General features: G+C 54.9%; 2 protein-coding genes across 2 annotated transcripts; both read right to left on the reverse strand.

Annotated features, from left to right (window-relative positions):
• Positions 1-2629: 2629 nt before the first annotated feature.
• LOC139112995 (uncharacterized) lies at positions 2630-8358 on the reverse strand. Its single transcript, XM_070673901.1, has 2 exons — positions 6253-8358; positions 2630-5836 (listed from the first exon to the last, which is right to left on the reverse strand). Exons 1-2 carry the CDS (start codon positions 8356-8358, stop codon positions 2630-2632), a joined length of 5313 nt encoding a protein of 1770 aa, XP_070530002.1.
• Positions 8359-21466: 13108 nt separating this feature from the next.
• LOC139112996 (histone H1A-like) lies at positions 21467-22249 on the reverse strand. The gene has a single exon (XM_070673902.1). It carries the CDS (start codon positions 22247-22249, stop codon positions 21467-21469), a length of 783 nt encoding a protein of 260 aa, XP_070530003.1.
• Between the last annotated feature and the right edge of the window lie 3278 nt (positions 22250-25527).

Below are 25527 nucleotides of genomic sequence, written 5' to 3' on the forward strand. Positions count from 1 at the left end.
TGTTTGCAGGATCTCTGCCGCCATGGCCTGTACTGGCAAACCGGCAGACTCCTGCTCTATCCTCTCTGCCATCTGGGAACGACGTTTCCCCTTATAGTCGGATGGGTCGTATCCGCCCTCCGCAATTTGCTTCATAAGCCTAATCTCGTCCTTGATAGATTCAAGCTCCTTAGTCTTTTCTTTGATGGCAAGAATTTCAACGCCTTTCCCAGTTACTATTGGGCGTCCACGTTTCTTCTTCTTTCCTTCGAGCATGTCTTCGAAGAAATTCTCCTCCGAGGAAGAGAGAGAACGGTCCGTGCGCGCCGTCACACGGCGGGCTTTAGCGTCAACTTCGCGATTTCTTCTTCTGGATCTCTTAGACGCTCCAGACGCAGTAGTGCGAATAGAGACGTCCGTGGCGTCAGATGAATCCAAATTGATGACGTCCGTGTCTCTGTTTTCGTCCATGCTTGCGTCTTCCACTGAAGATTGTTGCGGCGCGCTACGAGCATCATCCTCCGTTGCTGTTGTTGGGCAGGTTTCCGTCAGCGCAGTTGGCGGAGGAGAACCTGCACTTGGTCGAATAGTGCCAAAAACACCCGTTGATGTCGACGGCTGGTTCTTCTTAGTTGCCGCGCTGGGTCTTGTCCTACTCTTAGGACCAACCTTCCTTCTTGCTTTCTTGACGACTTCCATTCCAATAAGTCGTGGAAGCTTCAGAAATTCTCCATCGGTGTCCGTGCATGGAGCGGCTCTTCTGTTCGTTTCTCCCTCTGAGAGAGAAAGACCTCGATCCTCCTGGTCAGATCGAGCTTCATTTGTCGCAGGCGCATTGTCCACCAGCGCCCCTGCGGGGCAAGCGCTGGATCGCCCGTCGTTGGATGACGACATGGCAGGAGCCGGGACGGTACTCCCACCACGCCGGTCCCTGAGGGTCCGAATCCTCTGGGGCTGTAGAACTTCCTTCTTTTGGTCTGACATCTTCATGTTGTATCAAGGGTTGGTTTGTGTAGGGTTTTCCTTCCCCTAGGCCGATTGGGTGCCCGCCCTGCCGACTCCGACCTAGCCGCTTCCTTCTTTCTTCCAGAGACACGCCGCGAGCCCCGCCTCGGAATACGTCCGAGCGGCCCCGCGGCGGTCAAAACCTCCTCCCCGGGGTGACCAGGCCCACCTCGGAAACTTCCGAGCGGCCCGAAACACCCCCTACGTCATCCCTGGGGTGCCCAGCCCGCAGGCCGGAACACCCTACGCCCCCGGAGACCGTGGGGTCACACCCCCGGTGTGCAACTCCGGTGCGTATACTCGTACCCGCCCCAGGAACGCACCACGTACGCCCCGGAAACGGGTAGAGGTAATCCCTAACCTCGGCTGCGGGAGCACCCGCGTGCAATGCCTCAGAAAGGGATCTTCTCCCCTTGAACGGGAGGCCCCTACCCAACCCCGGGTGGCATGGCGGGGAACCAATTCCCCTGCGGCCCCAGCCGGCCGGGATTTGCATTCCGGGTTACCTTCCTTACCACCTTGGGGGAATAAAACCCACCCTCTCGGCGAAGTGGTCGCCGGGCTCAGGCACCTCGGGACCGCCAAGTCCCGTACCACAGATCTACACCGTCCTAATAAAGGGACGGCCTCTGTGGCCCCTGAGGTTGCCAGGAGGAAGTCAGAAGACCTCCCCTCACGACCCTGACAAGCCGGGCGTTTGTATTCCGGGTCGCCATCCCTTACCACCTTGGGGGGAATAATACCCACCCTCTCGGCGAAGTGGTCGCCGGGCTCAGGAACCCTCGGGAACGCCAAGTCCCGAACCACAGATCTACACCGTCCTAATAAAGGGACGGCCTCTGTGGCCCCTGAGGGTGTACCTAACCTAACCTAACCTAACCTAACCTAACCTAACCTAACCTAACCTAACCTAACCTAACCTAACCTAACCTAACCTAACCTAACCTAACCTTTTTTTTTTTTTTTTTTTTTTTTATAGTGGGGGAATGCCTTTACGCATACCCTCTCCCTTGGGGAAGGGAGAGGGTTATGTCGGGCTCAGGTCTTACGCCGCGAGGCTGCCCACTACCGACTAAACCCCCACTTTGGCCCGCTTTGGTGCCGTGACTGATGGGGAAGTTGAGGAACACGGACGTATAACTTCTCAACTTCCCCGGCACCGACCCACCCGATGACTTGGGTGGGCCCCCCGCGCTGCCGCCCATGGAACTAAGGGCGGCAGGGCCCGCTGTTTGCTGCGGGCCGGCTACTCTTTAAATCGAAGGGCTTGGCGTGGCCCTTCGATTACTTCAAAGTAGGCGGCAACGGACTTGGCCCCCAGCCATTTTGTCCGTGCCGCCTTTACCTGCTCCTCGGGAGAGAGGCGTCAAAGGCCACAGCCACGAGAGATTATTTCCGTGGTGCAACTAACAGGACGTCTCCCTCCCGGGAGCGTCATGCTGGAGCATGAGAGTCCACAGGCGAACTCCCACGCGTATAAGTGGCTTGGCACATGACGGGAAGAGGGGGGGAGGCTTGCGCCCGTCCCCTACCCTCAACCCGACACATGCCACCACTCGCCGCTGACTTTGCAGCCAGCCTGCTACTTCTTCTTCTGGCTCCGCCCTCAGAGGGCGAGCCACGATCTCCATACGTGGAAGGCGAGTTATTTCGCCCCCCAACGTCCGGTCGACGTCTTCGAAGCCGCCCTCTCCCTCCACCCCCCCGCTGGGGGAGGAGGTGGCGGAGCCGGTGGACCCCCGCCACTACCGGCGGTCGAAGGTTGTTGTGACAGGGACGGCCCACTCGGCTGCCCCTGTCTCTCCCTCTCCGCCCTCTCCTTTTCTGCCATAACTTTGTCGCAGAATAAGGAGAGGGCCTTCCAACCTTCTAAGTCCGCTACTGCGGACTCTATAATCTGCGGGAGAGTTAGATCCGGACCTATCACCCGGATCAACTCCTCCCGCTCCACAGCCCACGCAGGGCACACCTCCAAAGTGTGCTGGGCGGTGTCCACGAGAGAGTCGCAATGGTGACATCTCTCATCGACTTCTCTTCCGATCTGACACAAGTACCTCCCGAAGCAACCATGCCCCGAGAGGACCTGCGTCACCCGGAAGGACGGACCACCACCCAGCACCCACATATCTAACCACTGGGCGAGCACCGGCTGTATAGCCGCTATGGTGCGCCATCCCCAGGGGGTCTCCTCGTGTAGTCTCCTACTCCACTGCACAACCGTGTCCGCCCTATGCTCGAGCCTAACACGGCTGCGAGCGGCTGGAGTCACGGTCCCCCTATTCTCACGGATGGCCCGCAGACGCCTAAAGGTCCTCGCATATTCGAGGGCCAAGAGGTCCGCGGGAATTATTCCCGCTAACACCGCGGCGGCGGCGCGCGACACCGTGCGGTAGGCCCGCGACGCCCCAACGGCCACCGGGTGAAATGCTGATTCTAACTTCACCCGACTCCTTCTGTTGGCCGCCAGAGCGTCCGCCCACACCGGGGCTGCGTACAAAGCAATGGCCCGCACGGTGTTAACATATAACCGCCTAGCACCGCCGCTTGGCCCGCCGAGATTCGGGAAAAGTCCGCGTAGCGAACTTGCTCTCTCCCGAACCCGACGAGCGACCTCGCTGACATGGCCCTCGAAGGACCAATGTCCGTCCAGGATCAAGCCAAGATACTTTATCTCAGGCTTGACCGGGACGGAACACCCACTAACTTTGATGTTGGCGTCTTGCGGCGGTGGGGGAGACTTCTTCTGACGGAAGAAGAGTACTTCCGTTTTCCCCACCGACACCTTTAGATCTGCTCGCCCAATGGCTCCAATTACGGCCTGCACGGCCACCTCGCCGCGCCTGCTGGCCTCCTCAAATGTTCTCCCCCCGGCTAGTATCAAGGTATCGTCGGCATAACATACCAGACGACAGCCGGGGGGAAGAGCTGTATTAAGTACCGCGTCGTACCCCAGATTCCACAAAAGTGGACCTAACACAGATCCTTGGGGCACGCCGCGGTACAACCTTCTCTTACAGGTGGATCCCGTACTATCCGTGTACGAGATCCACCTATCTCTCAAATACTCGCTCACGACACGCACCAAGTATTGTGGTACTCGGTGGTGTCGGAGCGACTCTTTAATACGATCCCAGGGAAGGGAGTTAAATGCGTTTGAAATATCTATTGATATTGCTAACACTCCCCCGCCCTGGGCCGTGAACTCTTCAGTAAAGGCCCGTACACAGAGAATGGCATCTACTGTGGACAGGCCTTCCCTAAACCCGAACTGGGCCCCGTTAAGATTGGGACCTTGCCGGGACAAGTGCTGGACGAGGCGATTCACGATTATACGTTCGTAGATTTTACCCACCTCGTCCAGCAAACAGATCGGCCGGTAGGCCGACGGGGACTTCTCGTCTTTTCCCTCCTTGCGAAGGAGAATTAACTTCGCCTCCTTCCAGGAAGGAGGGAACACACCACGTCGGAGGCAGGCAGAGAACATTTCTCTTAGGAGGCCTCCAAGTTCTTGGGCAGCCAAGGCCCATATCTTTTTGCGGAGGCCGTCTGGACCAGGGGCTGTATTGCCCCGACAACTCCGCTTGACGACCTCAGCAAACTCATCCTCCCCGACGTCTAAGTCTGATGACCACTCGTCATCTAAAATAGAGACGCCGGGGGACTCATCTTCCCCGCGGATGTCGGCGGGGAAGAGAGTATCTACCACTTCCTCGACGAAGCCTTTATCTAAGATTTCCGTGATGGGAGGCGCGCTTGGTCTTAGTTTCTTAGAAACTATCTTATATGCGCGCCCCCAAGGGTCTTCGTCGAGGGCCTGGATGAGCTCGTTCCATGCTCTGGCCTTAGCCGCCCTAATGGCCTTCTTTAAGGCCTCTCTTGCCTGCCTAAAGGGCTCCATTTCCCTTTCCCGCCGGCCGATGTTGTCCCGACATCTTGTCACCGCTCTTCTGCGACGCACTAGTTCGCGCCGCAATTGAGCTATTTCGTCGGACCACCAGTAGGCGGCCCGACGAATATCTTGGCTGGTTTGAGGCATGGACGTATTACAAGCATCTGTAACTGCCCCAACCAGCCACTCTGCCTCTCTCACCGGGTCTTCGTCCCGTACCTCAGAGACCCCGATCCCGCTATCTCTACACCAAAGAGAAACGGTGATCGAGGCCTCGAACTTCTGCTGGTCTAGTTGCCGGAGTGCCCATTTCTTTTCTGGGCGGCGGCGACCGCGTATTGATGGAGAAGAGGCCTCGAGCTCCATTGTAATGTAACGATGATCTGACAAATGCTCGAGGTCCTCTTCCACTCTCCACCCCTTTATCATCCTAGCGGCCGCAGGAGTTGCCCAAGTCAGGTCTATGACCGATTCTCCCTGCGGCCGCGTACACGTAGCTATCCCACCCCTGTTAATTAGGGTGAGATTTAACGTCGCCGCCCACTCCTCCAGAGCCTCTCCACGGGCCCGAGTACACGCTGATCCCCATGTTCGGGACCATGCGTTGAAGTCTCCGGCAACTAGAACTGGCCGGGGACGAAGACCTCGCACGCACTCGCCGATTACTTCCAGCCACCCCTCAAAGTCCGCCAGGGTGCCCGATGGTGGTAAATAAACTCCCACTACTGCTATCGCACCCCAGCGGACAGCGACAAAGCGTTCGCCGCGTTTGAGGGGTGCACAGGTCGGCTGTCCTTGCCGCCATCTCCATGTAATTGCCACCGAGCCCAATGTGTCCCCTGTCCAGCAAGGATGCTTTTCGGGGATTCTATAGGGCTCGGCGGCTACTCCAACTTGAATGTCACGCTCCGCGAGGGTGTGAAGAAAGAGATCTTGCGCCCCGCGGGCGTGACACAAATTTGCCTGAAGGAGGGACAGGGGCATTGTAATTCTTAAGCCCCCATTCCCTCCAATGGTTCCACCTCCATACTTTCCGCCCTGACAAGGGCAGAAGACTTAACTGCCGGGGTTGAGATTTCTCTTTCCCCGGCTACCTCCTACCTTTTTATTTTGGGTAGTGCATTTAGCACTACCCATAACATGTTCGGCTTTCCTCCCCAGATCTGTGCAAACAGGGCACTTGGGGGGAGCCGAACAATTTCTTGCAATGTGCCCTGAAGTTCCGCATCGGTAACATCTGTTAGTTCTATCTGCGGGACTAGGGCACTTATCCACTACATGCCCTTCTCGAGGCATTTATAACATCGAAGGGGGCGAGCCTCTAAGAGTGAGACTCTAACACGAGTCCACCCAATGTTAAGGCTCCCCCCTTCAGTTACCTTCTTCGCTGCTGCCAAGGGAAGTCTGAGCCACAGACTTCCCTGGCCACCCGGGAATCTACGGATATCTCCGGGTGTGACAGACCGTAGGTCGCAACCTCCCTTGATCGCCACAGTCGTGGCAACTTCACTAGCCGTGATAGACGGCTCTAAGTCCCGGACTCGAATTTCGGCCGTCTTCATGGGCCGACTCAAACTTACGTCCTCCTGATTTTTGAGGACCTCCTTCATTTTAGAAGCCAGAGCATCCGCTTTAGCTTCTTTATTTTCTCCGGAGACCTCAATTAGTAAGGCCCCGGAGATAGTATTCCGCGTTTTAACGCTGTCAGTAATACCAACGTCTGACAGTTTAATCTTTGTTCTCACCTCCCCCATGACAGCAGATATTCTGTCAGGGGGACAGTTGAGGACAATTGCCGCCGTCCTAGGTATTCTCCTGCGGGATTTCTTTTTACCCTGTTTTGGGGTATTATCCGCGCCCGCTGACTGAACTATTTTTGCGGAGGGTTGCTGCTTCTGTGCAGCATTATTATCCCGCTGATTTTTCCCTCCAGCCTTTTTAATGTTTAAGGCCGGGGCAGCCGAACTATTTGTCGTTTGCCGTGCCTGCTTCCTCGCTGCCTTTCTCCCAACCACTTGCGACCATTTCTGCTCTTCAGGCCGGTGAATGGTTGTAGGTGTGCCCTCAGTTTTTGAGGCCGAAATAGATGCTCCTGTTCTTTGGCCAGAGCTTTTGCCAACTGAGGGAAGAGGGGGAGTAGTTTTAGTCTCCCTCTTTTTATTCCTTTTGTCGTCTTTTCCGACACTATCACCGGGAACCGGGCGTCCCTTCGCAGCGCCTTTTGTGGTGTTAGCGCTGGGGGCGTTTTTCTGGGCCCCGGTGGCAATGTCGGCGGAGGCGGCGTGTTGCGTAAAGGCAGATACCATTCGCCTCATTTCCCTCTTCATTTCCTCAGCAAAGGATGAGAACTTCTTCTCCCATTTGGCCTCTAAATCCTTTGCTGAATCCGCAGTAGAAGTAGTCGGTTTCTTGACTACTACATTCTCATCTCCATCCTCTAACACACGTCTTACCCCCCTCAAAGCCGGTCTAATTGCCGGTGGTAACTTCTCACGTTGTGGGAGTGGAGGGAAAGAGGAAAGAGAAGGAAGTTCTTCACATGCTACTGGCTCTATCTCCATACTTTCATGCTGTACTGATGGTGATACTCGTCCCGTTTCTTTTTTATCTCTCAGCGTCTTTAATTCTTCACGGAGCACTGAGATTTCATCCTTAAGTCTTTGAATCTCTTGATTCTCCGTGCTTATTTCATTCCCTGTGTTACAGATATTTATAGGCTGTTTGCCTATCAATGCATCTGTGCCAATCTGTATTTTCAAGGCTGCCTCTCGCAAAATACGAACAAATCTACCATTTAGATTTGTCGATTTTGCAGCTACAGTGTCAGCCTGTTGGGCAGCTTGTAACACCTGCGCTACAATGTCCCTTGGAGGAAGATGCGACATTTCTTCCTCCAAACGTTGAGCCATGACCGTTCTTTTTTTCGATCTGAAGTCGGCCGGATCGTACGCACTATTTAAAATCTCCTGGGCCGTCCGAATTTCTTCCTCTAGCCTTTGGAGTTCCAATTTTTTAGCCTTGATAGCCCGGACTTCAACTCCGTCGCCCGTGACTATCGGCCGCCCTCTCTTTTTTCTGAGAGGAGTATTAAACTCCTCAGCATCAGACGGTTCTGTCGCATCCGTCTCACGACGTCTCATTTTACAGATAGGAGTCTGAGGTCTCCTATATCTCTTCGCGCTTCCTGACGCTGTCGTTCTAATTGACATGTCACTGCTTGCCGATTCTTCCAAGCTATCCAAAACAACAGTGTCGCACGGTGATTCTGTCCTGGACAGTGGAGAGCCTGGTCTGGAATTCGACTCTCCTACCCCTAGTGTCGATGTCTCAGGTGGAGGCGGAGAACCAGCGCACGATCTTATGGCGCTAAAGTTTTCAGTCTTCCTGCTTTTTGGTCCGGGACGGCGTGATCCGGACTTCACCAGTACGTCCGAGATGATCTTCGGAGGCTGGTAATCTTTCTTCTCTTCTTTCTTCGCAGGCATATCTTCTGCCACTGCCCCTGCGGTGCAGACAGTGGGTAGCCCGTCGTACGATGACGACGAAGGGAGAGCCGGGACGGCACTCTTCCCCGCCGGCCCCTGGGGATCCGATCCCCTGAGGCGGTACACCCGTCATTTCGTTATCTGAACTCATCATCATAGCTTTTTATAGATGATTTGTTTAGGGTTTACTCCCCTAGGCCGGTTGGGTGCCATCCCTGACGACCCCGGCCTGGCCGACTCCTTAAACTCGCGGCGCGTGGGCCCGCCTCGGAATATGTCGAGCGGCCCCACGCCCCCACACACCCGAAGAGCACAGGAACAGGAAGGAAGGAAGGAAGGAAGGAAGGAATAAGAAAAAACAAAAAATAAAAAAACAAAATAAACATAATAACACAAAACAAAAAACCCCCTTAAACCCCCCAAACCCTCCCCCATAACCCCCATTCCCCACACCTTGCCGGAGGAGGTCTTAGACCATCCCCAACGACCCCGGCGGGCCGGGCGTTTGAATTCCGGGTCGCCATCCCTACCACCTTGGGGGAATAACCCACCCTCTCGGCGAAGTGGTCGCCGGGCTCAGGGAACACCTCCGGGAACGCCAAGTCCGTACCGCGGATCCCAGCCCTGAGAAGGACTGTTCACCGCGGCCCCTGAAGGTTTGTACCTCCCACGGCTCAGTATGCTGTACTCGAAGTGCAATGCCAGGGAGGTACTGTGCGCTCTTAGTAGGATCGAACCTCCCCGCCGGGCCTCCCGGGACTAAGTCCCAGGTACTGCCCCAGCGGATCGTTGATTCGATCCCTTAAGCCCTCTCACCACGACAAGGTGGCGCACAACGAGAGGGACCTAACCTAACCTAACCTAACCTAACCTAACCTAACCTAACCTAACCTAACCTAACCTAACCTAACCTAACCTAACCTAACCTAACCTAACCTAACCTTTTTTTTTTTACGACGAAATGCACTCTTTACGCATCCCCTTTCTCTGGGGGTATGTGGGGTCGGGTCTTATGGCTCGCTAGTCGAGGCCTGCCCACTACCCACTAAAACCCGTCGGGGCTCTGACCCAGTGCGTTTTCCTTGAGGGGAGACCGAGGATGCACAGAAGTATAACTTCTCGGTCCTCCGCACTTGCATCTCGGCGGATGCTTCTTCTTAGCGAGTTTGTTTTCTCGCTAGGGTCGCCTCTTACTCTACTCCTTGATTCGGAGGAGTTTATCTCCTTTTTGACTTCTCCGTGGAATGTCTATTACTTACGGGGAGGGGGATGTTGTTGTCCCTCCCCGACTGTGTCAACTTAGTGTCCTGGCCCTTGGTCTAGACGCCAAAGGGCTCAAGGACACGTTGTGAGTGCCCGGTTGGGCTGATGGCTGAGAAGAGGGAGGATTATTCCTCGGACTTCTTCCACCGATGGCCCGACTGGTGGGCGCTCTTGGGCGCGGTCTTGATCTCAAGACCCGCGTACTCGCAGGGGCGTTAATGCCTGGGCGAGTCATGCAGGAAGTTGTGGCCGAGGGTTGGCCAGTCCCACGATGATTGCCGCCCGCGTTGCTTCTTGATGGAGCGGACTGTGGATGCCGCTCTCTTTCCCTCTCTGCTTCTGTCTTGCGACGCATGACCGCACTGCAGAAGTCCATGAAGGCTCTCCAGACGTTGTCCTCGTACACCGCAAGCTCGATGATGGTAGGCAGGGATAAGTCCGGTCCCAACACGTTCCTCAAGACCTGCCTCTCCTCCGTCCATGCCGGGCACACTTCAAGAGTGTGCTGGGCGTCGTCAATACTGTCATCGCAATGATGACATGCTGTGGATGCCTCTTTCCCGATCCTATGTAGATAGGAGGAAAAGCATCCGTGGCCCGTGATTATTTGCGTCGTCCAGAAAGATGTGACGCCTTTCCAGCCGCAACGATCCACCCAGTCCTCCATGACTGGGAGGATGGCGGACAGCGTACGCTGGCCGAAGTTGTGAAGGCCGGTGAGTCTGTCCTTCCACTGGCCCACAGTTATGACTCTGTGTCGCCGGCGTAGACGTTTCTTCATCCCAGCTGTGGGCGTGATCCCCCTAGATTTGAGGATTTGTAGATCCTTGTATACTCGATGATACTCCGCAGCGGTGATGTCCACAGGTGGAAGGCCAGCCAGGAGTGCTGCTGCCGGGCGGGCAACGGTCCTATATGCCCGTGCGGTCCTGATAGCCACCTGATGAAAGGCAGCCTCCAAGTTCTTCTGACTCTTTTTGCACGCCGCTAAGTCTTCGGCCCAGACAGGGGCGGCATATAGGGCGATTGAGCGAACGGTGTTCGCATATAAACGCCTCGCTGCGCTGCTTGGGCCTCCGATATTTGGAAGAATCCCACGCAGAGAGGTGGACTTCTCCCTAACTCTCTCCCCAATTCTTTTAAAATGTGGGCCAAAAGACCATTTATGGTCTAAAATGAGGCCCAAGTACTTTAAGTTCTGGGCGATCTGGATTCTGGCCGCACCCACCAAGATTTGTGAAGAAGGTGGAGGCTGAGGACCACCGGTCTTTCCAGAAAACACAATGGCCTCCGTCTTTTCGTGGGCCACGTAAAGGCCAAGCTTCTGAACGGAGCGGAGTACTGAACTGGCCGCTATCTCCCCTCTCGCTCTTGCTTCTGTCCAATCTCTTCCACCCGACAAGATGAGTGTGTCGTCCGCGTAACACACGACTTTGCTATGGGGAGGAAGTGCCGATGAGAAAACCGCGTCATATCCTATGTTCCAAAGGAAAGGGCCGAGGACCGAGCCCTGAGGTACGCCACGTTGTAGACTCCTTTCTTGTACTTTACCGTTATGATCGGTAAAAGTAAAGTACCTATTATGTAGGTAACTTCCCAGTATATCCTTTAAGTATTGAGGGACCTGATGACGGCTAAGGGCCGCTCTGATGACTTCCCAGGGAAGGGAGTTGAACGCGTTTGAGACGTCTATGGATGTCGCGAGCACGACTCCCCCCTGGGAAGTGTGCTCCTCCGTAAAATTCCTCACCGCTGTGATGGCGTTCACCGTTGATATACCGGCTCTGAAGCCGAATTGGTTTCGGCTGAAGTTCGTACCTTCTTTCGAAAGATGCTGGACGAGGCGATTAACTATGATCCTCTCGAAGAGTTTTCCGGCCTCGTCCAGTAAACAAATTGGACGATATGCCGAAGGGGAGTCCTCAGGTTTGCCCTGTTTACGCAGCAGGACTAACTTCGCTTTTTTCCACGGAAGTGGAAAGGCGCCATGTCGTAGGCAGCTATTAAATAACTGGATTATTGGGCCTTGGATACTTTTCAAGGCTAACCTCCAAACAGCTTTAGTCAGGCCATCCGGGCCCGGCGCAGTATTTCCTCTAAGGCCTCTTTTGGCCGCATGGAGGAACTCTTCTTCAGTTATCTCGAGGGCTGCGTTCCAGTCCAGATCTGATGATTGAAGGTGGACTCGGCCGTCTTCGCGGGTATCAGGAGGAAAGAGTTTCCAATGACCTCTTTGAGAAACTGAGGGGCCAATACTTCCGTAATTGGAGGCGCCATCGGCCTAAGTTTCTTGCATACAATTTTGTACGCTCGACCCCATGGGTCGTCGTCTAAGGCTTCAATTAACTCTGTCCACGATTCTTCTTTGGCCTTACGAATGGCCGTCCGCAGTGTCTTCCTGGCTTCTTTGTAAGTCGCAAGGGCTTCGGCTCTTCTGTCTTGATTGTCACGGCTACGGGTGACCTTTCTACTAGTCCTAATGGCATCTCTTCGTAGCGCCGCTATTTGATCCGACCACCAGTATGCTGATCTTCGAAAACGATGCTTGACTCGCGGCATTGACATGTCACATGCTCGTGTGACAGTTTCTGTGACCCATTGAAGCTGGATTTCAGGATCTTCCTCCTCTTGTGGCAAGTCACTGGCGAAAAGGGAAGCGGCGATGGAAGCCTGAAAAGCGTCCTCATCCAGTTTACGTACCGCCCATCTGCGCCCTTCTCGTGATCGATAAGACATCGATCTTAAAGGTGCTAAAGACACCAAGATGTACCGATGGTCGGAGAGGTGTTCCATGTCCTTAGACACCTTCCAACCAGACACTATGCGTGCTGCCGCCGGGGATGCCCACGACAAGTCGATGATCGACTCTCCCTGCGGGCGGACACATGTGGACGTGTTGCCCCTGTTCAACAGGACTAAGTCCATACTTGCGGCCCAAGCCTCAACAAGGCGGCCTCTCGCGTTAGTTCGTGCCGAGCCCCATGTTGTACTCCACGCATTGAAGTCACCCGCCACAATGATCGGTGAGTTCCTGACACGCCTGATGCAAACTGCTATGTCGTCCAGCCATTTCTGGTACTCCTCAATTGTACCTGAAGGCGGAAGGTAGGTACCGACAATGATACCCCCACCTAGCTGCGACGTAACGTTGTCCTCGTTCTATCGGGGCACATGAGGGAGTGCCCGGGATCCATCTCCATGTGAGAGCCACCGATCCTAGCTCGTCTCCAGTCCAGCAGGGGTGATTCTTGGGAACGTAGTTCGGCTCGGCTACTACTGCGAAGATCATCTTCTGCTCCGCCATCGTATGCAGGAGCAGGTCCTGGGCGCCCTTGGAACGCCCGACGTTTGCCTGAATAAGGCGTAGGGCCATTTACAGGTATCCGGCCTGCCCCTCCTCCGGGGATCTATCTCCATTGACCCTTCGCCGGATTTACCAGCTAAAGGTCTCTTGACACGTTGCGGAAGGGGCGGTGGATTGGTGTTGTCCACTTCTGCGACGTCTCTTCTTCCCTTCCGTATTTGGGTCGTGCATTGCACGCTACCAAGTACATGGTTGGCCTTCCTCTTGAGGTCCGAGCAGATGGGGCATTTTGGAGGGGCCCTGCACATCTTGGCAACGTGTCCTTGCTCTCCACAGCGATAACACCTGCCGGATCTATCAAGTGTCTCTGGACACTTGTCTGCTACGTGCCCCCTCTGCAGGCACTTATAGCATCTGAGGGGGCGTGACTCTAGCAAGTCGACTTTTACTTTGGTCCAACCGACCTTTAGTGTATTTCCTTCTGTGGCTTTTTTGGCGGCCACCAAAGGAATACTCATCCACAGGCTTCCCAGTCCACCTGGGAAGCTTCTTATGCTGCCTGCTTTGATGTCAGAGGCTAAGCAGCCTCCCTTGCTTGCCACGGCACCAATGACCTCGTGGACAGTGAGTGACGGCTCCAGATTCCGCACTCGTATCTCCGCCATTTTAATAGGGCGGTTTATCTTAATGCCCTCTCTATTCACCAGAAGTTCCCTTAAGCGGGCAGCCAGGGCATCTGCTTGGGGACCGCTGCTCTCTCCTGGAACTTCTAAAAGTAAGGCTCCAGTGGCTGTAAAGCGGGTCTTTATCCCGTCGGTAATCCCTATGTCCGGGAGTTTAATCTTGTCCCTTGCCTCGGACAGAATTTTGGGCATGTCCTTTTGTGGACATGTTAGCACCACTGCCGACGTTTTCGGGATGCGTCTCCTGTTTCTTCTTTTCCTCTTCTTCTTAGTCGAGGTGTTGGATGAGGAAGTCTTCTTGCCTTCCACTTTGCCTCTTTTAATCCCAGGAGCTCCTTTAGTGATGGTACCTGGGGCTGAAGTTGAGGCAACAGGTTTCATTACCTGTTTATTCTTCCTAGCTGCATTCCTGCCGAGGACTTTTGTCCACGGCGTTTCCACAGGGTTGCTAGTCGATCCGCTGCACGTTTGCAGATTTTCCGATGGAGCTGGTGGCGCATCCTTCTTCTTCTTAGAAGGCTGAGCCTTGTTATTCTCAAGCGGAGAGACATTTGATGGTCCTTGGCCTTTGTTCTTCTTCGTCTTCTTAGACTTATCTTCTCTATTTTTCTCTTCGGGAACCGGGTGCTTCTTGGTGTGGTCTCTCAGGCCGGACACCATGGAAGTGCTTTCTTGGGCCCCGTTGGGAGATACTTGAGGAGAAAGTCGCTCCGTGAGAGTGGACATCATGTCCCTCATTTGGGCCTGCATCATTTTGGCAAACACCGCTAGCTTGCCATCAATAAGTTCTTCTAGGCCTTTATCCTTATTGGCCGCTTTGCGACGAAGAGTTGTATTCTTGCTCTTCAGAGTTTCTTCGTCGTCGTCGGTAAGTATCCGCGATTTGCCTTGTACGGGCGGCCTAATCGCCGGTGGCCACTCCTCCCGGGGTGGAAGCGTCACAGACGGAGGGGCTGGAACATGGCTTGATTCAGCTCCAGTATCCATCTCCATAGGTTCGTCCCTAACTTGATTGTTCCCAGATAAGGGAGACGTCATCGCAGTAGAGCGGACTCTGTCTAATTCTTCGCGTAGTTGCCTAACCTCGGCCCTTAACTGCTCGACCTCTTGAGCATCCGTGCTTTGCATTGGCAACACCTTACGCGTCATTGCGTCCGCGTTTATTTCTATCTTAAGGGCGGCTTCCCTTAAGATGCGTACAAAGCCGCCCTTTAAGTTGCTGGATTTTACAGCAACCTCCTCTATCTTCTTAGCTGTTTGCAGGATCTCTGCCGCCATGGCCTGTACTGGCAAACCGGCAGACTCCTGCTCTATCCTCTCTGCCATCTGGGAACGACGTTTCCCCTTATAGTCGGATGGGTCGTATCCGCCCTCCGCAATTTGCTTCATAAGCCTAATCTCGTCCTTGATAGATTCAAGCTCCTTAGTCTTTTCTTTGATGGCAAGAATTTCAACGCCTTTCCCAGTTACTATTGGGCGTCCACGTTTCTTCTTCTTTCCTTCGAGCATGTCTTCGAAGAAATTCTCCTCCGAGGAAGAGAGAGAACGGTCCGTGCGCGCCGTCACACGGCGGGCTTTAGCGTCAACTTCGCGATTTCTTCTTCTGGATCTCTTAGACGCTCCAGACGCAGTAGTGCGAATAGAGACGTCCGTGGCGTCAGATGAATCCAAATTGATGACGTCCGTGTCTCTGTTTTCGTCCATGCTTGCGTCTTCCACTGAAGATTGTTGCGGCGCGCTACGAGCATCATCCTCCGTTGCTGTTGTTGGGCAGGTTTCCGTCAGCGCAGTTGGCGGAGGAGAACCTGCACTTGGTCGAATAGTGCCAAAAACACCCGTTGATGTCGACGGCTGGTTCTTCTTAGTTGCCGCGCTGGGTCTTGTCCTACTCTTAGGACCAACCTTCCTTCTTGCTTTCTTGACGACTTCCATTCCAATAAGTCGTGGAAGCTTCAGAAATTCTCCATCGGTGTCCGTGCATGGAGCGGCTCTTCTGTTCGTTTCTCCCTCTGAGAGAGAAAGACCTCGATCCTCCTGGTCAGATCGAGCTTCATTTGTCGCAGGCGCATTGTCCACCAGCGCCCTGCGGGCAAGCGCTGGATCGCCCGTCGTTGGATGACGACATGGCAGGAGCCGGGACGGTACTCCCACCACGCCGGTCCCTGAGGGTCCGAATCCTCTGGGGCTGTAGAACTTCCTTCTTTTGGTCTGACATCTTCATGTTGTATCAAGGGTTGGTTTGTGTAGGGTTTTCCTTCCCCTAGGCCGATTGGGTGCCCGCCCTGCCGACTCCGACCTAGCCGCTTCCTTCTTTCTTCCAGAGACACGCCGCGAGCCCCGCCTCGGAATACGTCCGAGCGGCCCCGCGGCGGTCAAAACCTCCTCCCCGGGGTGACCAGGCCCACCTCGGAAACTTCCGAGCGGCCCGAAACACCCCCTACGTCATCCCTGGGGTGCCCAGCCCGCAGGCCGGAACACCCTACGCCCCCGGAGACCGTGGGGTCACACCCCCGGTGTGCAACTCCGGTGCGTATACTCGTACCCGCCCCAGGAACGCACCACGTACGCCCCGGAAACGGGTAGAGGTAATCCCTAACCTCGGCTGCGGGAGCACCCGCGTGCAATGCCTCAGAAAGGGATCTTCTCCCCTTGAACGGGAGGCCCCTACCCAACCCCGGGTGGCATGGCGGGGAAACCAATTCCCCTGCGGCCCCAGCCGGCCGGGATTTGCATTCCGGGTTACCTTCCCTTACCACCTTGGGGGGAATAAAACCCACCCTCTCGGCGAAGTGGTCGCCGGGCTCAGGCACCTCGGGACCGCCAAGTCCCGTACCACAGATCTACACCGTCCTAATAAAGGGACGGCCTCTGTGGCCCCTGAGGTTGCCAGGAGGAAGTCAGAAGACCTCCCCTCACGACCCTGACAAGCCGGGCGTTTGTATTCCGGGTCGCCATCCCTTACCACCTTGGGGGGAATAATACCCACCCTCTCGGCGAAGTGGTCGCCGGGCTCAGGAACCCTCGGGAACGCCAAGTCCCGAACCACAGATCTACACCGTCCTAATAAAGGGACGGCCTCTGTGGCCCCTGAGGGTGTACCTCCCCCGGCTCGAGTACGTGATGTACTCGGAGTGCAATGCCAGGAAGGTAAACCTAACCTAACCTAACCTAACCTAACCTAACCTAACCTAACCTAACCTAACCTAACCTAACCTAACCTAACCTAACCTAACCTAACCTAACCTAACCTTTTTTTTTTTTTTTTTTTTTATAGTGGGGGAATGCACTCTTTACACATACCCTCTCCCCTGGGGAAGGGAGAGGGGTATGTCGGGCTCAGGTCTTATGCCGCGAGGCTGCCCACTACCGACTAAACCCCCACTTTTGCCCGCATATGGTGCCGTTGACTGATGGGGAGATTGAGGAATCACGTGCGTATACTTCTCAACCTCCCCGGCACCGACCCACCCGATGGCTTGGGTGGGTCCCCCGCGCTGCCGCTCTTTTGGACTTAGAGCGGCAGGGCCCGCATTTGTGTGGCGGGCCGGCTTCTCTGAGTAGTCGCTTCTGGCTCGCGACTATCACTACTCTGGAGGGCGAGACAGGGAGAGGCTCCCCAGCCTCTTAATGTTTCCCAGCTCGCACTTCTTAAGGCGAGGGTGAGACTTCCTCCCGTTAAGTACTTTGACTCGGCGGGGGGGTAGACTCATCCCCCGCCCTACTGTCATCTCTGTGTGTCGGAGTTCAGACGTGAACTCCGACGCACTGATTGATTGGCGTCACCGCTTGGGCCAGGAAGGAGGGGAGGCTTGCGCCCGTCCCTACCTCCAACCCGGCGCGCACGGCGAGCGCCTGTGGTGGGCTGATTGCCCTGAAGTACTACTGGCACTCTGCTGGTAGCAGCGTTGCTTGATGCAGAGGCCATTCTGCTACTATTTACAATTGGAGACACAGTCGGCCTTGTTACTGTTGGCTGTCCTCTTCTCTGTCTCTCCGCGTCTTCTTTCTGCTGCATCACCTGACTGCAAAACGTAAGGAAGGTCTTCCAGGCTTCCTCGTTGTCCACAAGGACTTGGACTAATGCCGGAAGAGATAGATCTTGGCCTACCTTTCCGACGAGTACTTCACGCTCTTGCTCCCATGCCGAGCATCGCTCCAGAGTGTGTTGAGCGTCATCTCGTGACACCCCACAGTGGAAACAAACTTCTGTTTCCTCTCTACCGATACGGCGCAGGTATACAGAAAAACAGCCGTGTCCCGACAACACTTGCGCCGCATGGAATGAAGGCGCTCTCCTACTGGCAAGCCAATCTTCTAGAATTGGCTCAAATGCTTCGAGGACTCGTCCGCCCTCTTTGACCCATTGTTGACGTAGACGCGTCCTCCACTCTCTAACTGTATGGGCGTGTGAATAGCGCCTCATGCGGTTTTTAACCGCAAGTGTTGGTCGCACATTGTGCTCCCGCTCGAACTTTCGGAGCCCTTCAAAGACTCGAAGATGCTCCGCTGCGGTGAGATCCAAGGGTGGAATACTTGCAAGCACCGCCGCCGCCGCACGTGATACTGTGCGGTATACCCGCGCTGTCCTCACCATGACAGAGTGGAAAGCCCTTTCAAGTAGAGTACGACTTCCTCTATTAGTCGCAAGGTTACTCGCCCACACAGGCGCGCCGTACATGGCTACGGCGCGCACTGTGTTGGCGTACAGTCGTCTTGCTGCTGCGTTGGGTCCTCCCAAGTTTGGAAGGATGCCTCGAAGTGATGTTGCGCACGTTGCCACTCTTCCTGCCGTTGCCGCGAAGTGCTCGCGGAAAGCCCATCGTCCATCTAGAAATAGCCCAAGGTACTTGACGGTGGGCTTAGGAGTAATCATGACGGTGTTTATATATATACCGTCTTTTGGCGGATCTTTGCCCTTGCCATACATCCACAGGGCCTCAGTTTTTTGAGGTGCCGCTTGTAAGCCAGCCTTCTTAATGGCTGCAAAGATTGCTTGTACGGCAATCTCAGCCCTAATGCGTGCCTCACTCCAGTTACTTCCCCCGGCTAACACCAGGGTATCATCCGCGTAACAAATCAAATGGCAGCCGGGGGGTAGTGCCGTATTTAATACTGCGTTGTACCCCAGGTTCCAAAACAAAGGTCCTAGAACGGACCCTTGAGGTACTCCACGATAAAGTGGTCTTTTACATGACCGTCCATCTCGATCTATATATGTAATATATCTCTCTTTAAAATAGTCATCCGTCATTGCCTGTAGATAACTTGGCACTTTGTGTCGTCGGAGTGACTCTTTAATAGTCTCCCAGGGAAGGGTGTTAAAGGCATTAGATATGTCTATAAATACAGCCAGAGCCACCCCTCCCTGAGAGATCACCTCCTCCGAGAGGGATCTTAAGCGTAAGATCGCGTCAATGGTTGAAAGCCCCTCTCGGAAACCAAATTGCACTGGACTTAAATTCGGGCCCACGCTTGACAGATGCTGGATGAGGCGATTAGCGATGATTCTCTCTAAGAGTTTCCCCGCCTCATCCAGCAAACATATTGGGCGAAACGACGAGGGGGAATCGCCCTCCTTACCTTTCTTCCGCAGTAGAACCAGGTTAGCGTTTTTCCACTGTCTTGGGAAAACGCCTTCCTGCAAACATTTATTAAATAGGCTTCTTAGCCTCTCTCCAACTGTTTGAATAGCCAGGGCCCATACTTTTTTATGCAGCCCATCTGGTCCTGGCGCAGTATTGCCTTTCAGGCCTCTCTTAACTGCGAGAAGAAATTCATCCTCGTCTATTGCTGGAATTTCCGGATCGTCTAAGTCCAGCATTTGTGTAAACCACAAGTCTTCAATTCTTCTTTCCGAGGGAGCCTCAGGAAACAATACTCCAACTATTTCTCGGATAAGGCCCGGGTCAAGCGTTTCTGTGACCGATGGGGCTGGCGGTCTTAACTTCTTAGTGACGATTTTATACGCCAGGCCCCACGGGTCCTCGTTCAAATCGTTTACGAGGCCCTCCCATGCCTCCGCTTTGGCCTTTCTAATGGCCACACGAAGAGCAGTTCTCGCCGCTTTGTAGTCCTCTAATGCAGAGGTTCTTCTTGCCGTGTTGTTTCGGCTTCGCGTGACTCTTCTCCGGTGTCGATTGGCTTCCCGACGCAGCTCCGCAATGTTTTCACTCCACCAATATGCAGATCGGCGTGGGTTGCGTTGTACCTTCGGCATAGATGCATTACATGCCATTTCCACTGTTTCTTCCAGCCAGTCAGACTCTCCCTGAACGTCCAATGCAGCTGCCTGAGTCCAGCTATCTCTGCTCCAGCAGGAGACTTCTAAAGAGGCTTTAAAAGCGTCTTCTTTTAATTTTCGAATAGCCCATCTTTTTTCTACGGGGCGCTTCCTAACTCGCGAAGATAAAACGGCCCGAGGCCCAAGCTCCATCATGATGTACCTGTGGTCAGACAGGTGTTCCAAGTCCGAAGCCACCTCCCATCGCACTACCATACCGGCGGCCGCAGGGGTAGCCCAAGTCAGATCTATGACTGACTCGCCCTGTGGTCGTACACATGTTGCTACACTTCCTCTATTTACAAGCACCAAATTTTGTGCGGCGGCCCATAATTCGAGGAGTCTGCCTCTGCTGTTAGTTTGCCGGGAACCCCATGCGACAGACCACGCATTGAAGTCCCCGGCCACCAAAATGGGAAGTGGCCGAAGTCTGCCAATACAAGCAGTAATGTCTTCTAACCACTCTTCATACTCCTCTATAGAGCCTGGTGGCGGTAAGTACACTCCAATCACCGCCACAGGTCCCCATCTCACGGCGACAAATCGGTCGCCATATTCTGTTGGCGCACAAGGTGGCGCGCCTTTCCACCATCTCCACGTGATGGCTACCGATCCTAGGCGACACCCCGCCCACAGCGGGTGGTTGGCGGGAACACGGTAGGGTTCGGAAATCACCCCTAAAGTACTGCCACTCTCCGCAAGCGTGTGTAGGAAAAGATCCTGAGCTGCGCGGGAGTGGCATAAATTGGCCTGTATGCACTTCAAGGCCATTAAGTCGTCTTCTTCTTATCCCCTTCCTCCGGGAGATTCCTACTCTGAGTCTTACTGTTGGAGGTGGACTGTATCTCTATCTCCATTGGTGATTCTTCAGTGTTTGAAGGTCGATTCCTTTGATTCACTGGGATACCTCTTTTCTTCCGGGTAGTACAAGATTTACTTCCCAGAACGTGGTCAGCTTTTCGACCTATGTCCGCACAGATCGGACACTTGGGCGCAGCCGAACATACTCGCGCGATATGTTCCGGACTGCCACAGCGGTAGCATAGCCCGGATCTGTCTTTCGCGCTTGGACACTTCTCTCTCGTATGTCCTTGCTCAAGACATCTGAAGCATCTGAGCGGGCGGGCGTCAAGTAAGGCCACCTTAGCCTTGATCCATCCGACGCACAGGGAACCTTCCCTAACTACCAGCTTGGCTGCAGCTAATGGTAGTTTAAACCATAAACTGCCCATGTTGTTGGACAGTTTTTTAATTTCTCCAACCTGTATTTCTTTGGGCTGACAATTGCCCTTACTAATAACGGCCTCGATAACCTCGTCCTTTGTAATTGAAGGCTCGAGGGGCCATACTCTTATCTCCGCTGTTGTAACAGGGCGCGATACCTTGACGCCTTCCTTGTTGATTAAAGCCTCTTTCATGAGGCCGGCTAAAGCGTCGGCTTTACTGCTACTTTCAGACCCGGGAATCTGAATAAGTAAGGCGCCCGTTGCCGTGGTGCGCATGGTCACTTTGTCTTTGATCCCCACCTCAGAGAGTTTGACTTTGGATCTCACTTCGGCCATTAACTTGTCGTAGCCTTCATTGGGACACGAAAGAACGATTGCCGAAGTACGCGGGACTCTCCTTCTTGTTTTCTTCTTGTTCTGTCCCTTGGATCTGGATCTCGTTGCGCGCGTGTTGAGAGCACTTGCGCGTTTCTCCTTTCTCCTTTTTCTTCGCGTCAGTGGACGCAGAAGAAGATGGGGCCATAAGTCTCGGCGCTTCTGCGGTCTTCTTCTTAGCTGCTTTGCGCCCCACCACCTGAGTCCATTTCTCAGGGGGGCGCGCGGTGGTCGTCTCAGAAGGAATGTTTTCCTTCCGAGAAGAAGAGGCTTCATTACGCGTCGGCCTTTTCTCCGCAGTTATTGACTGTTTAACGACAGTCGGTGGTGCGGACGAGGTAGAAGCCACAGGCTTCTGGCTTTTGGTCTTACCCCTCCGCGTTAGACTTTCTCCCCGAGTCCCCTCTCCGGGAACCGGGCGCTTCTTGGTGCCATCCACTTGGGTCGGTGTTCTTGAAGTGTTTTCCTGGGCCCCGGAAGAGGAGACCCGAGGGGCGAGCTGCTTTATTAGCGCAGCCCCCATTTCCTCCATCTGCTTTTGTACTGTTGTAGCAAAAGCAGAGAGTTTCGTGTCTATGAGACTCTCTATTGTCCTCGGAATTGCTTTTTTGCCGGGAGCAGAGCCAACAGATTTGGTTACGGCTCTCGGTTCGTCTTCAGGAAGGGTAAGGCGTTTACCCTGGATTGCCGGCCTAATTGCCGGCGGCCATTCTTCTCTAGGCGGCAGAATGTCGGATGGATTTGACATTTCCACCTCCATTACTTCTTCATCCGCTGGTTTCTCCCCGGCTGATGTGGGAAGTGGGGAGAAGACATCTTAGATGATTCGCGCACTCGCTGTAGTTCTTCACGAAGTTGACGAACCTCCAGTCTAAGTTGCTCCACCTCCTGATTTTCTTCGTCCCGTTGCGGCAGCGTCTTCTTTGTCAGGGCATCCGCATTCACCTCTATTTTAAGCGCGGCTTCTCTTAAAATTCGAACAAACCCGCCTTTCAGGTTGTTTGATTTTACCGCAACCTCCTCTATCTTCTTCGTAGTCTGGAGTATCTCCGCTGCGATGGCTTGAATTGGCAAGCCAATTGACTCCTGCTCGAGTCTTTCTGCCATCTGCGAACGGCGCTTTCCCTTGAAATCGGAGGGGTCATAGCCTCCTTCCGCAATTTGTCTCATCGTTCGAATCTCTTCTTTAAGAGATTCCAACTCTCTCTCCTTTTCCTTTATTGCAAGGATGTGGACCCCTTTGCCTGTTACGATCGGGCGCCCACGCTTCTCTTCTTTCTTCTTAAACGGGTCGTCGTCAGAGGATGAATGATCTGCACGTGCTATGACACGGCGTATTTTGATGTCCCTCTGATTACTTCGTCTCTTTCTGGATCTTTTAGACGCGCCCGAAGCTGTTGTACGCACAGAGGCGTCTGAGGCGTCGTCGGAGTTAATGCTGATAACGTCTGTTACAGCATCTTCATCTGGGTCTGCGGTGTTTGCAGTAAGTCGGCCTTCATCTTCTTCTGTGGCGGTGGTCAATCCTGTGTTAGCTGGCCTTGGTGGAGGTGAGCCCGCAATTGGTCTAACAGTGTGGAAAGAATCCGTCACACCGGAAAGCCTATCTAATTCCACCACGGGCCCGCTCTTGGTCCTGCTTCTGGGCCCCGCTTTCTTAGCGTTGGCCTGTTTCACCACCTTCATGCTCACTAGACGCGGAAGTGTCAAAAATTCACCGTCCGTATCAGTGAGTGCAGCGGGTCTTCTTGTGTCCCCTTCGGAGGAAGGAGAAATTTCGCCGCCATCTTCAAAACCGGATCTGCTTCCGTGGTCTTCTGCTTCAGATCCTTTTCCTCCGTGCGCCTTCTTCTTTGTCTTCGCAGACGCATTATCCACCAGCGCCCCTGCGGAGCAGACACTGGATTGCCCGTAGTACGATGACGACATGGCAGGAGCCGGGACGGCACTCCCACCACGCCGGTCTCTGAGGGTCCGAATCCTCTGAGACGGTAGACCTTGCTGCTCTTTTGTCGTCATAACCCATGAATTTCCTTGTGTTGATTTGGTTGGGGTTTTCTCCCTTAGGCCGATTGGGTGCCCGCCCTGTCGACTCCGACCTAGCCGCCTCCTTCTTCTTTCCAGCGACGCGCCACGAGCCCTGTGGCGGTCGAACCTCCTCGGGGTGACCGGCCCCGCCTCGGAATACGTCCGAGCGGCCCGGAACACCCCCTACGTCTTCCCTGGGGTGCCCAGCCTGAAGGCCGGAACACCCTACGCCCCCGGAGACCGTGGGGTCACACCCCCGGTGTGCAGCTCCGGTGCGTATACTCGTACCCGCCCCAGGAACGCACCACGTACGCCCCGGAAACGGGTAGAGGTAATCCCTAACCTCGGCTGCGGGAGCACCCGCGTGCAATGCCTCAGAAAGGGATCTTCTCCCCTTGAACGGGAGGCCCCTACCCAACCCCGGGTGGCATGGCGGGGAAACCAATTCCCCTGCGGCCCCAGCCGGCCGGGATTTGCATTCCGGGTTACCTTCCCTTACCACCTTGGGGGAATAAAACCCACCCTCGGCGAAGTGGTCGCCGGGCTCAGGCACCTCGGGACCGCCAAGTCCCGTACCACAGATCTACACCGTCCTAATAAAGGGACGGCCTCTGTGGCCCCTGAGGTTGCCAGGAGGAAGTCAGAAGACCTCCCCTCACGACCCTGACAAGCCGGGCGTTTGTATTCCGGGTCGCCATCCCTTACCACCTTGGGGGGAATAATACCCACCCTCTCGGCGAAGTGGTCGCCGGGCTCAGGAACCCTCGGGAACGCCAAGTCCCGAACCACAGATCTACACCGTCCTAATAAAGGGACGGCCTCTGTGGCCCTGAGGGTGTACCTCCCGGCTCGAGTACGTGATGTACTCGGAGTGCAATGCCAGGAAGGTACTGCGCTCTTAGTAGGATCGAACCTCCCCGCCGGCCCTCCCCGACTAAGTCCCAGGTACTGCCCCAGCGGATCGTTGATTCGATCCCTTAAGCCCCCTCACCACGACAAGGTGGCGCACTACGAGGGGGAAATTGAGGTTGGGTGCAAGCACCCAGACACTCGTTGCCACCATACTACAGCGGCTCTACATCCCGTGCCCCCCCCAACTGCGCCGGGCCACTAATAACCGGCCTCCGAATTGATTATAGTGAGGGGGTGGACCCTCACTAGACGGACACCAAGAGTCCAAGGCGCGGTATCCACTCTCGCCACGGCTCTTTTCAGAAGGGAACGGTAAACCGCCCAACCTTACGAGCCTGACACCCTCCGCGTGCGTTCGGGGGCGCGAGAGGGGGAGACCCCAGGGGATACCCACATCGCTGAATCCCGACGATCACGGACACCGCGCCCCGGACTGATGGCCACGCCATTCCCGGAGATGCTTCGCCAAGTGCGAACCACCCCCGGCCCGCCCACTTCCGATTTATTATACAGAGGGTAAGTGGACCTCTGTTCGACGTTTCATGTCCGAACTTATGCCCCCGCAAAGCGGCGTATCACAGTCGGCCATGAACCGTCTCCTTCCCGTGTCCCGCCTCCGTGTTTTTATACGTGGGGAAGGCGAACCCAGTTTGCACATGTGACCTTCAGGTCCTCGGACCGTCAGATCACATGCACCCTACCCGAAGTCTATGTCTGCGGAATTATTGAGGGGCAGACATAACCCCTACAGTGGACGGTTCGATGCCTCGCATTGCCAGCCTAACTCCCCCGAAGGGGCCGCCCGGCGCCGCGCGACATTAATGCGTCCTCCTACCCGGACCCCTTTCATGCAAGGGGTAAACTAATCCCTAGCCATCCTCCGTTATTTATCCAGGGTGAGGATGGGACCCCTGTAGCGGTCTTAGTCCTCGGGCCAAAGGCCTTCGGCCAGTGTTCCGCTCGCGAGAAACGATGCCTGCGATTTAGGGAGCAGGCACGACTCCCTGAATTCGCTCTGGCCACTGGGCACTAGGCGAATAAGTACACGAACCCGAACGCGACGCGAAGTCTGCGGATTATCGAGGGGCAGACTCGAAC

The sequence above is a fragment of the Cardiocondyla obscurior genome, unplaced genomic scaffold (assembly GCF_019399895.1).
Source record: "Cardiocondyla obscurior isolate alpha-2009 unplaced genomic scaffold, Cobs3.1 scaffold85_0_67754, whole genome shotgun sequence".
Classification (NCBI taxonomy): Eukaryota; Metazoa; Arthropoda; class Insecta; order Hymenoptera; family Formicidae; genus Cardiocondyla; species Cardiocondyla obscurior.

Bases quoted from the DNA above. Each gene is read 5' to 3' on its own strand.
- LOC139112995 (XM_070673901.1), bottom strand. From the start codon at position 8,358: ATGCCTGCGAAGAAAGAAGAGAAGAAAGATTACCAGCCTCCGAAGATC. The intron at 5,837-6,252 runs GTAACTGAAGGG...TCCCTCCTTCAG, and splicing joins CCTTGGCAGCAGCGAAGAAG to GCAAATTTGTGTCACGCCCG.
- LOC139112996 (XM_070673902.1), bottom strand. From the start codon at position 22,249: ATGGAGGTGGAAATGTCAAATCCATCCGACATTCTGCCGCCTAGAGAA.